The sequence below is a fragment of the Callospermophilus lateralis genome, chromosome 16 (genome assembly GCF_048772815.1).
Source record: "Callospermophilus lateralis isolate mCalLat2 chromosome 16, mCalLat2.hap1, whole genome shotgun sequence".
Taxonomy (NCBI): Eukaryota; Metazoa; Chordata; class Mammalia; order Rodentia; family Sciuridae; genus Callospermophilus; species Callospermophilus lateralis.
The window spans coordinates 88,870,969-88,883,157 of record NC_135320.1 but is presented as its reverse complement, the minus strand read 5'-3'; the positions used below and the strand labels follow the sequence as shown (position 1 = coordinate 88,883,157).

At 48.7% G+C, this 12,189-nt stretch overlaps 1 protein-coding gene across 1 annotated transcript in view; it reads left to right on the top strand.

The window, feature by feature from the left end:
* Window positions 1-12,189, top strand: part of Ago2 (argonaute RISC catalytic component 2) — a 98,913-nt gene that overhangs the window by 40,703 nt on the left and 46,021 nt on the right. Inside the window, exon 2 of the mRNA XM_076836215.2 lies at window positions 6,259-6,454. Within this exon, the coding sequence (XP_076692330.1) occupies window positions 6,259-6,454 (196 nt within the window). The remainder of the gene's footprint in view (window positions 1-6,258; window positions 6,455-12,189) is intronic.

Here is a 12,189-nt window from a genome sequence, read left to right as displayed (position 1 = left end):
TGAGACTCTGAGAGCATGGTTGTCATGGTAGCTGGTGCATCGTGAGCTCAGTGCACATCAGTGCAGCCATGGAGACAGCAGAGCCCCCTCTGGACCTGCAGTGCATGAGCCTATCCTGGGAGCTGCTTCTCCTCAGAACCCTGGCAGGTGCATGCCTGGGGGCTGTGGCAGAGGAACAGTAGGCCCTGCCCATCCTGCCCCAGCGATGACCAGGGCAGGCTTGGGTAATGTTCTCAAGCCGAGGCACCTTCTTTTTAGAAAGGAGGCTACCGGGCCCGAGGAGAGGTAGTTCTCAAAGGTTAGGTCAGTCTGGTGACGCTAATGAGGATTCCTTTCCAAAAATGGTTTTCAAGGACAAAACAAAATAGGATGGCAGACCTAGCCAGTTGTACTAAGGCATGGTTATCAAGACACCAAGCCAAATGTGACAAAGTTTCAGATGAGTTCTTTATCACATTTGATTACAAGGACACACAGTGGGTGATTTGAAGTGCACTCTGTGGCTTTGATAATGACTGTTGTGTGACATGGGGTCAGCTGTGCTTTCTGTCTGAGTTGCAAGTACTCCTGGCCTTGCAGTGACTAACTGTACACATTCCTAGTGGAAGGGAGAACAGCTAAAATATTCCTCATCTAAATTTGCCGCTCCAAGTTCCAGGGGTGAAAATTCCAGCCCTTGGGTGCATGGCGACTTGCCACCAGGGTACGTGGTCAGGGCAAGTGACGAGATGATGATGGCCTGAGAAGCTTTCCTGGTGAGGACTCTGGTGCCAGGGACTTGCCTGCCAATTTTGTGTGTAGGTTTTGTCCCAAGGGAAAGATGGCCAGGGAGTCCATGGTTTCTCAAGGCGCACAGAATGTCAAAACCACAATAGCCACTAAAACCCCTCAGAATCGGGGTGTGGCCAGCAGCACAGGAGCATTGGTGCTGGGGTTGAGGCAGACATAGGGGAAGCAGGGAGCCAGGGTCCCATTGCTGTTGGGCTCAGCTTTGCACTGCGTCCCTGGGCTGGGGAGCACCAGGAGTGTGTAAGGGTTCTTCTGGGATGGGATGGGGCTCCAAGCCTGGGTTGGTGCCTGGGCCAGGGCCAGACTCACTGGGCAATTCATCAGTGATAGCCTGGAGGCTCAGAAACTGTAGGCCAGAGGCCAGAGTCTGGCCAGGAGGGGTGGGGTGTGTTGGGATGGTTGGGTTTGCTTGCATTGCCGGGTAGAAGGGCAGGTGGCTCAGTGTAGCAAGAGGGTCTCCGCTGACCACCCTGGTTCTTTCAGGATGAAGAAGTTGCCACAAGGGGCCTCAGCAGAGTATGTACATTATTTAATGTGAAAAGTTGGAAGCTGTTAAAGTCGGCATCAGCAGCTAAAGCTGCCTATCCCAAGCTAGCACACACATGCTTAGTTCCATGTGCACCTAGAACGAGACCTGACCTGCAGGGCTGCCCCTGGGGTGGTAGCATTCTACCTGTGTTACTTGCCTCCCCTCTTTCTGTAGCAAGTTCTCATCATCAAAGAAACAATACGTGACCGTGAATACCTGGTCACGTGTCCCGCAGTGGGTGGGAACAGTTCCCTGACCTCCATGGCGTGCGCCCTGGGTGCTTCCTGGGATGATGCCCCCTGACTGTGCTGAGATCCTGGGCTGGTGAGGAGCAGTGTGCCAGGGTGCGCCCCCACCCCTCCCCCACACAGCCTGGTGCCACTGGTGTGTACCTAACGAGAAGACACACAGCACAGATCTGGAAGGCTGCTCAGCCTCTTTCCCTGGGAAGGGTTCGTAGCCAGGCATGAGTTTGCCTTCCGCAGCAGGGTCACTAGAGTAGGGACAGGTGACCATTGAGTATGCACTAGGCAAATGAGCTGGGCACCTCCATGCCCTCTCGCTCCCTGCCTGGGCAGTGAGCTCACCACAGGAAATGTTTGCTCTCCCCTCGTTCCAGTGCTGGTTGGCCTATAAATGAGCTCGGAACATTGAACCCGGCTCACCAACTCCAGTGGAGAGAGGGGATAGTGTGGTTCCAACTTGTGCCCATGTGTTTCAAACCAGGATCCCTTTGGGATTAGGTCACCAGAGTAGTCAGAAAACCCAGCTGTGCTTAAAACCAGTAAGATCTCCTAGGTAGGCCCAGCCCTGGCCTTGCTGAACCTCCCTGCAGCATGCCTGAGGGGTGATGGTGGGGGCATGTGCCCAACTGGTCATTCTGCTGGTGCTCGCCAGCTGTGGAGCGGTGGGCTATGGCTCTTTTAGTTGAATCTTTGACCAGGCCCCTGAGGACAGACCTGGGCCTTCCTAGGGTGGCTGAAAGCACAAGCAGGCATCTGGCCATTGCTCCCAAGGACCCCTCCATGGACCTGATAGCTGTCCAGGTTCCTGTGCAGTTTCCTCATGCTACACTGGCGTGGAAGTGCGTGCCCCCAGCCGTCCTGAACATGAGTGACCGCGGAACCCTCTCCCACAGTGCTCTCAGCAGAGTCTCTGTGAGCGCGTTTTCATCATTAGGCGCTCTCCCTCTGCCTGCAGGCTTCCCCTGTCCTCCGCCCTGACTTAGAGGTAGGGCTAGGGATGAGCACATTCAGCTGTTCCTGGAGGTGGCTCTTGAGCAGGTGTCCCTGGGCATCTGGGGGGACCTCATTCACAGGCATGCCTCTCTGCGCCTGTCATCCACACTGGGACTTGGTGGTGACCCAACTGCTCACACAGGAAGTCAGTTACTTGCTGCTTCTCTCTAAAATGGGATCTTATTACCGCTGTGCTGAGTGACATGCAAGTCAGCAGACACTTGCACCCACTGTCCCCGACACTGCTGGATTCTGGGCCTCAGGACTCTCGCTGCTAGCGGTGCTCAGCAAGGAGTGCCTAGCCCAGGGGTATGTCATTATGTGCAGAGCAATGGCACTGCTCCTTCCTGGAGACGCAGGTCCCTTCCCACTGTTAGGGTCCAGGGAACCCTAGATGAAAAAGAGGGATTTTCCTTCTCTTCCCACAGGCTCCAGAAACAAGTGGAAATCATTTAAAACAAGCCCAAGTGATTCATCCCAGATGAGAAGCACTGGTGTGCTGCCTGTGGTCTGGAGGAAATGCCTGCGGGGGAGCTGGGGTGGCTAGGACCCTGGGGAAGATGCACAGTCACTTGGGCTGGGTGGGCAGCGCATGGCAGGAGCTAGAGTGAGGCCAGGGCAGGCAGCAGGAGCCGTGCTTTCTCCTCTCTGGTGCCTGGGTTTTGATCCCTCTGCCTACACTTGAGACTCCCTGTGAGTGATAAAAATAGCCCAGGCACTCCCAGGGCTTGAGGCCTGTGTAGGGTTCCTGTTATTCAGGGAATTTCCTTCCCCAGGGAGGAGGTGTGGGTCCACTCCCTCTGCTTGGAAGACATTCATGACTTTAACTTGGGGATTTCTGTTCCATGTGCCTTCTAGCGAAGTCCTCAGTATTTTCATTGTCCCCAGCAGCAAGGAAGAACTGTCGGGGGAAGGTGTTCATTTTATAAATATATTGCCTTTGTATTTTCTCATGGCTTTTATTCATTTGGGTTAGTAACATGGGCTGGTGGTTAGTAACATGGGCTGGTGGTTAGTAACATGGGCTGGTGGTTAGTAACATGGGCTGGTGGTTAGTAACAGGCTGGTGGTTAGTAACATGGGCTGGTGGTTAGTAACATGGGCTGGTTTCCCACAGTAAATATGAAAGGAATGAGGCCTCAGGGGATGCTCCTTAGGAGAAGCAGGGTTGACTCCAGAAAGGACCTGGCCCAAATCTGTGCTGCTGGTCAGTTTTAAGTACCAGTCCATCAGCTGCACTGGCTGGCGCTGTCTCTGCTGCACCATGAGGATCTGCTCCCTCCATCAATGCCTCGGACCCCTCCTCTGTGCCGGAGAGGCTCAGTCAGGAACGCCCATGAGCACCGTGTGAACCATACCTGCTAGCAAAGGACTGTTCATTCTTTTCCACCAAGAGAGTGTTCTGGCCCTGAAATGGACTGCAGGGCAGCATCGGGGTCTCTGTGTCTGAATGTTTCCTGGGCACTAATGTAACTTTGCTTCTACTTTTGGGTTGGACGGATGGAGACCTAAGAACTAGAGCATTTGTCTGTTGGTATCCTCTTTGTTCAGTCCGCCTTGTCCTCAAGGGACCAGGTTTGCAGAGCTGATGTGGACAGTGATGTCCATTCCTTGACACAGAGTCCATAGTGGAAAGTATCACTGGCCAAAGAGAAAAGATCGGGCTGGGGGTTGTAGTTCAGAGCACTTCCCCAGCATGTGAGGCCCTGGTTTCTGTCCCCAGTACTGCCTCAAAAAAGGGAAAAGCTTCCTCCAGTTGGGGTGACTTACACTCAGAAACAACAGGAGCTGCTTGAGAACAGTTGTTCCTGGGCCCCCAACAGGGAAGGGGCGCAGTCGGTGTGCTGCTGTGCGGTGAGTGTTCTGCCTCTGCACAAGTGTCTCCTCCCCTGAAGTCGGTACCTATGGAAACAGCTCAGTGACCTTAGTAACCCCTGAGCATATAAGTTTGTCCATAGAAAGCAAAACACAAACAGTTCAAGAACTGAGTTTTCCTAGGTCAGAAGTACAGTAAGAACAGATCACTTTTGCTCTTCTTAGTAAATTACTTGTTTCAGGTGAATATCAGTAAGTACTGAAATATACTGAATTCTTTTTAAATGGAAAGGGTTTGGTTTTTGGAAGTAAGAGAAGTCCTTGTTGAACAAGTGCTTGTGTTTTCCTAGATCCACAGGTTGAGCTTTACCATTATGGAGTGCCTGAAAATTTGACATGACGTTTCTTTCCACTGCCCGTGTACCGGTGTTTCTGAGTGAATTACTGTTTTGAATAGCAGTGAAAGAGGGGCTCCACCTTGACATTTGGACCCCTTTATCACAGTTGAGCCTTGCCCTTTGGCCTCATCTGCCTTGCCAGTGCTTGATGGTGCCTGTCTTTCCAGTGCCCCAGGTGTGACAAACCGTTGGTGATTGATGTCCCTTAGGTCTGTGATCAGGTTGACACCGAGACACCTCCTCTGTGGAAATACAGTTTTGGTCTGTTGCAGACGCAGGCATGAAGCTGTGCTTTCCAGGGCTGCAGAGAATGCCTGGAGTAGCTTGCACGGCTCTCAGGCACCAGGGAGTGGGTGCACACAGCAAGTGCTGCTCAGGCCCTGGGGCAGACGTGTGCATGGACTTCTGCGTTAGGAAAGCTGGCCTTGGACTTGGAATGGCATGCACATCTTCCTTTGGGACTTCGGTCATGACAGAGGATGCTTTCTGGGTGACTTTAAATAGTCATTCAAGGGTTGATCGAATGGTTCTAGGCTCCTTTGTGCCTTCCAAGACCCTGGGGGCAACAGGGTAAACAGGATGACAGCATGGCCTAGAGTGGGAAAGGAGTAGGGTGAGGTGGAGACGGGGAGGATGCGTCCTGGCTGATGATGCCTGAGCAGCTCCTCAAAGGGAACACTGCATCAGGACCCCAATCACAGCCAAGGCGCAGTGTCTGAAGCAGGAGAGGCCGGCTCTCTTGGCTGGGAGGTGGTTAGAGTGCAGAAGTAAATCTGAGGCCAGATGGCAAGGACTGGCAAGTGCTTGAATGTGTGGCCTGGGTGTGGGAGCCATAGAAGCATTTGAACCAAAAGTGATCAGAAACTCTGGCTACAGCTGGGCAAATGGATGCAGGGGAGACCAAGACTACCACCACCTGCTGTGAGGCCTGTGTGTGGAGCCCTGCAGGACAACATGCAGCCCCAGGCTGAGAAGGGTGAGGGCTGGGCAGTAGAGGAGGCTGCAGGTGAGCAGAGGCACGCTCTGCAGTTTGCTACACTGTGTGGGAGGCCCCTGGCTGCCCCTGGAAGTAGGGTGCTGGGGAGAGAAGGGTGACTATAGATGCCGAGTCTGAGCTGCAGTGAGCCTCCAGGGAAGGGCCTAGTAGAGCAGATCCATTTTGAAGATCTGGGCAGAAAATTTGGAAAAGAATGGCATGGTGCAGTGTTACTTGCCACCACGCCATTAGAAGAGGGAGGCACTGCAGACAGGCCCTGGAGCCTGGCAGTGGGGCCCTGGGATGAGGAGGGTCTGCACAGGGACAAGGCCAGGCCATAGTGCATCCAGCTGGGTGGGTGGTGAGCCTCAGATCTCCTCCAGGCATGTGAGAGCCCAGGAGGAGAAGTGGCTGAGAAGGCACAGGAGTCCTGAGGGCTTGAAGGCAGGGCCTGCCCCACTCTGGGGCAAGCCTGCTGGCCTTGATGACAGGGTTCTTCCCACTGTTTTCCAGTGCTTGTGCCTCCTGGGCCCCCCGCGCCACCCATCCAAGGATATGCCTTCAAGCCGCCACCTCGACCTGACTTTGGGACCTCGGGAAGAACCATCAAACTACAGGCCAACTTCTTCGAAATGGACATCCCCAAAATTGACATCTATCACTACGAATTGGATATCAAGCCAGAGAAGTGTCCAAGGAGAGTTAACAGGTATTCCACTCCGTCCTTCACTTCTTCACTGGTTTATGGGGCGGGGTCTGTGCAGACAAACTCTGTTTTAAACCAACCAACTCACATTCTCAGCGTGGCCTTCTGACTTTTTTTCTTAAAGTTTCTGTTGTGTTTGTTTTTGAAAAATATTTTATTATTGAGACAGTTGCAGTGAAATACACTGTAAATGTAGAGCTCTGTGAGTCGGTCACAGGTTCTGATTTCTGTCACCATAGATTTTTTTTCTCTTCATAGAGACTTGAGTGACACAGCAATGGGATGGGGTCCTCGGGTCCTAACTTCTTTTTTTCCAGGATTAGTTTTGGAGATTCACCAACTGTATCATTTTATGTACTGTAACTTATTCTTATTGCTAAGAAATACTTAAAAAAGAAAAACTTCATTGTGTACTCAAAACACCATCCTTTTAGACACTTGGGCAGGCTAAGCTTTGGCCAGTATATAGAAAGCGGCTAAGAACATTTGCTCAAGTCTTTTTTTTTTTTTTTTTTTGGGGGGGGGGTGCACATATGTTTTCATTTCTCTTAGATAAATACCAGGGAGAGGAGTGGCCAGGTGCAAAGCAGGTGTAGGTTTCGCTGTCTACGAACACCCCCACCCCCAGGATTGTCCCCAGTGAGTGCCGCACTTTGCTTCCACCAGCAGTGTGAGAGGATCCCATTTCTCCATGCCCTTGTGAGCTCCTAGTGGGCCAGTCTTCTGGGGGAGTGTGGCGGCTTCTCCTGGTGGTTTTAATTTTCATTCCCCTGATACTGGTGGGCAGAGCACCTTTTCATGTGCTTACATTCATATGTTCATGTATTAAATATTGATCAAATATTGTTTCTAGTAAGGTGTCTGTTGCAGTCTTTTTTTAATTTTTATTGGATTATCTTTTTATTAATTTGTAGATTTTGGTAGACTCTAGATGTAAGTCTCTGAAGGGGAATGGGTTGGTGGTTCGGGTGGGGTCTGTGTGTGGGCTGCGTCTCTTCTCCTGTAGGCCACACTCGTCGTCTTGTTCCCTGAGGTTGCATGACAGGCTTGGCTCAGAGAGACCAAGACCTCCTGTTCTTCACAGTTGCTCTGCCGTGCCTGGTCCTTTGCTTTTCCACATAGACTCTACTAAAAGCCCTTTGGAGTTTTTAAACTCTGGTTGCTTTGACTCTAAAAACACATGATGTGCTCTTTGCTGTTGTGAATAGTATCTTAAAATCTCTTTTTCTAGGGGTGGAAGAGTGACTTCTAATGAGTCTGGAGTTTGTTTGTGGGGGTGGTGAAAATACTTTAAACCTAGGTTGTGGTGATGGTCAAAAACTCAGGATATGCTCAATCATTGAATCATGTGTGTTTCTCCCTGCCCTCCCTCCCTCCCTCCCTCCCTCCCTCCCTCCCTCCCTCCCTCCCTCCCTGCCCTCCTCCCTCCCTCCCTCCCTGCCTCCCTTTTACTGGGGATTGGATCCAGGGACACTGTACCACTGAACCACATACCCAGCAATTTTGATTTTGACACAAGGACTCTCTAAGTTGTTAAGCCTGGTCTTGAACTTGTGATCCTCCTGCCTCAGCCTCCCAAGTTGCTGGGATTACCAGTGTGTGCCACAGCACCTGCCTAATTGTACACTTACTGGTGAATTTTATACTTATCTGAACAGTATCCCAATAGTTAAAAACATTTTCATTATTTTTTTATTAATAAAGATGGTTTTCCTTCTTCCCAGTTTGTAATGTGTTTTATTTCTCTTGCCTTCGTGTGAGTGGGACACCCGTGGAGTGTCGAGCCTGGTGGCAGAAGTGTGGGCATCTGTCTGTTCTGGTCTGAAAGATGTGGTCCTAACTGTCGGGTCTTCTTCCAGACCCTCAGAACCTTGTCAGGCTGAGGGTTTGTCAGCCTAGTTTGCTGAAAATTGTTCTCAGTGGTGACTTGGATTCACGTTTTCTGCATCTATTGAGATCATCATGTCTTTCTTTCTTTTTTTTTTTTTTTTTTGTATTTGCTGTTAAATTCATACATATCATTTCTGTGCAGTGTTGGATTGAATTTGTTAGTCCTGTGTTTTTCGGTGCTAGGGATTGAACCCAGGGCCTCAGGCATGGAAGGCAAGCACTCTTGCACTGTCCCCAGCCCTCTTGTCGTGTGCTGATATGAGGGCTATGAGGCACAACTGAGAACACTGTAAGGCATTCCCGTTATACTGACAGAGTTTTCTTTGTAGGGAATGTTTTTTTTTTTTTTGCCATTAAATTGCTTTATCGGATACCTCCTCCTTGACTTGTGGACATGTGGCTTTTTTGTGTTTCTGTTTTGGGTCAGTTTGGGTTTGCCTTCAGGACTCTTTCAGCTCCATCTATGTAAGGATTTTAAGAGTCTGATCCACCCCCACTGTCCTCAGGTGTCACTGAGTTTTCAGTACGACGCTTTTGTTTTGTCTTTAATATTTTTATTTGTAGATGGACACACACATTGATTTTATTTATTTTTATGTGGTATGGAGGATTAGACCCAGTGCTCTACCACTGAGATACAACTCCAGCCCAATACAATGTTCTTATTTTTAAACAATTAGAAGAGTTGTTCTCTTTCCTATGTTGACTGCATAGAGTGGTCTTTGATCCTTTCTGTTGACTAGTGCCCTTCTGGGTCTCCATTTCCTTCAACCCGAGAATGTCCTTTAGCCTTCATTGTTTTGCAGGTAGGTCTGCCAGTGATCTGCTCCGACAGCATCTTATCTTATCTCACAAGCTGGTGACGGAACCCAGGGCCTCCTGCATGCTGGCCAAGCACTCGACCACTAGCAATACCCCCAGCCTCGCATTTTAAAAAATGTTCCAATGTTTTTGTTTCCCCCTCATTCTGAAGGGATATTTTTGCTGGGTATAGATGTCTTCCCAGGGGCCGACAGTTGAACGCAGGGCCTCGTGCATGTTCTGTGTGAGCTACTTGTCCAGCTTTAGGTTTAAAGTTCTAATTGGTAGTTTTTCTCCCCACCACTTGAAAAATGCCATTTTTCCACCCAGGACCTTGCTCATGGTAGGCAAGTGCTTTGACACTGAGCCACATTCTTAGCCCTCGTTTTGTTCTAACTCCAGTGATTCTGATGAAATGTCAGTCTATGTTCTTATCACGGCTCCCGGAGTGTAATTTGTCTTTTTTCTTTAAATGTTTAAAAGTTTGCTTTTCCAGTGTTTGACTTTGATGTGCTTATGTGTAGTTTTCCTTCTTAGGATTCATTGTTTTGATTTGTATGATGCTGTCTTTCATGAGGTGGGGAAATCAATGGCTTGAATTTCTTCAAGTAATTTCCTCTCCCGTTTTCTCCTCTGGGAGAAGCATCACATTCATGTTAGGCGATTTGATGCTGACTCCAAGCTAGGGAGGCTGGGACTTTAAAAAAAAACACAAAATCCCCTTTCCCGTTTTCATTTGGGATAATTTTTTATTGAATTTTCTTAGATCACTTTGCTCTTCTTCTGCAGTATTTGATATATTATTTTAGACGTCCAGTGAACTTTTCACTAGGAATTCTACTTTTTAGGTCTAAAATTTGCATTTGACTCTTTCTCATAGTTACATTCTCTAATGATATTTTCCCATCCCTTCACTCATTATTTCTATCTTGGTGCATGTTTATACTAATAGCTTGTTTGTGGTAGCGTTCTTTGTCTGAGAATTAAAAGATGTGTCATCCCCACATCCTCGCCAGCACTTGTTGTTGTTTGACTTCCTAATGGCTGCCAATCGTACTGGAGTGAGATGGTATCTTAGGGTGGTTTTGATTTGCATTTCTCTGACTGCTAGAGATGGTGAGCATTTTTTCATGTACTCTTGTACATTACTGGTGGGACTGCAAATTGGTGCGGCCAATTTGGAAAGCAGTATGGAGATTCCTGGGAAAGCTGGGAATGGAACCACCATTTGACCCAGCTATTGCCCTTCTCGGACTATTCCCTGAAGACCTTAAAAGAGCGTACTACAGGGATACTGCCACATCGATGTTCATAGCAACACAATTCACAATAGCTAGACTGTGGAACCAACCCAGATGCCCTTCAATAGATGAATGGATTAAAAAAAATGTGGCATTTATACACCATGAGTATTACGCAGCACTAAAAAATGACAAAATCATGGAATTTGCAGGGAAATGGATGGCACTAGAGCAGATTATGCTAAGTGAAGCTAGCCAATCCCTAAAAAACAAATACCAAATGTCTTCTTTGATATAATGAGAGCAACTAAGAACAGAGCAGGGAGGAAGAACAGGAGGAAAAGATTAACATTAAACAGAGACATGAGGTGGGAGGGAAAGGGAGAGAAAAGGGAACTTGCATGGAAATGGAGGGAGACCCTCATTGTTATACAAAATTACATATAAGAGGTTGTGAGGGGAATGGGAAAATAAACAAGGAGAGAAATGAATTACAGTAGATGGGGTAGAGAGAGAAGATGGGAGGGGAGGGGAGGGGGGATAGTAGAGGATAGGAAAGGTAGCAGAATACAGCAGTCACTAATATGGCATTATGTAAAAATGTGGATGTGTAACTGATGTGATTCTGCAATCTGTATTTGGGGTAAAAATGGGAGTTCATAACCCACTTGAATCTAATGTATGAAATATGATATGTCAAGAGCTCTGTAATGTTTTGAACAACCAATAAAAAAAAATTTTAAAAATTAAAAAAAAAAAAAGATGTGTCATCAAGGTCTGTTTCTGTTTACAGGCTTTACCTTAGATTCCATGTCACCTTTACTGGCTTAAGTACATGTAAATTTTTTTTTAAAAAAAAATTATCATTCAATATTCATTTTTTGCAGTGCTGGGAATGGAACCCTGGGCCTCACACATGCCAGGCAAGTGCGCTACCTCTGAAACCCACCTGGCCCTGCACTGCATTTGTTAGACATGACACCGAGTCTTTTGAGGAGTCCATTGCTGTCTGTTCTGATGCCCTGTGGTTCCTTTCTTGCATGGCTCTGGATGCCACTTTGTGTCACCTTGGCCAAGCAGAACTCTGTGCTCCTAACCTAGGTGGTAGAGGGACAGCTCCAGAGCAGGGTTTGAGGACAAATGTGTGGCCTTCCCCCAGTGCCTACCTCCCTGCACATCCACGGCCCTAGCTACCCAGCTCTCAGTGCCTCTTGCCTTTCTCTTCCACTACAGCTGCTTAGCGCAATAAGTCTAAGCCATTGTGTCGTGGGAGGCAGAGATCTCGTTTCGGATTGGCTGTGCAGTATGCTGCTGCATTGTGGGTAAAGCAGTCTTTGCTGCAATGCTTGGTCCTGTTTGAAGCTTGCATATGATTATGGGTGACTGAGAGCTCCATTCCTTTACCTGTGAAACTAGCTGATGGATTCTTTCAGTGTGCCCAGGACATGTTGAAAGCGCAAGGTCCTTTAAATGTACCCTTATTAAAAAGTATTTCTAGCTTGGGTACAGTACCTCACACCTGGAACCCCAGCACTGGGAGGCTGCAGCAGGAAGATTGCAAGTTTTAGGCTAGCCTCAATAATTTACTGAGACCCCGTCTCAAAATCAAAAAGGGCGAAGGGTATAGCTCAGTGGTAGACACCCTGGGTTCAGTCCCCAGTGTGAGTGGTAGAGGTGGGGGCAAATGTGTTTCTGAGCAGAAAGTACAGGCACAACTGGCTAAATGGCTCTGGGGAAGGGGACGCAGTATGGAGATTGAACCCAGGGGCGCTTGACCATTGAGCTATAGCCGTAGGTCTTGTCTAT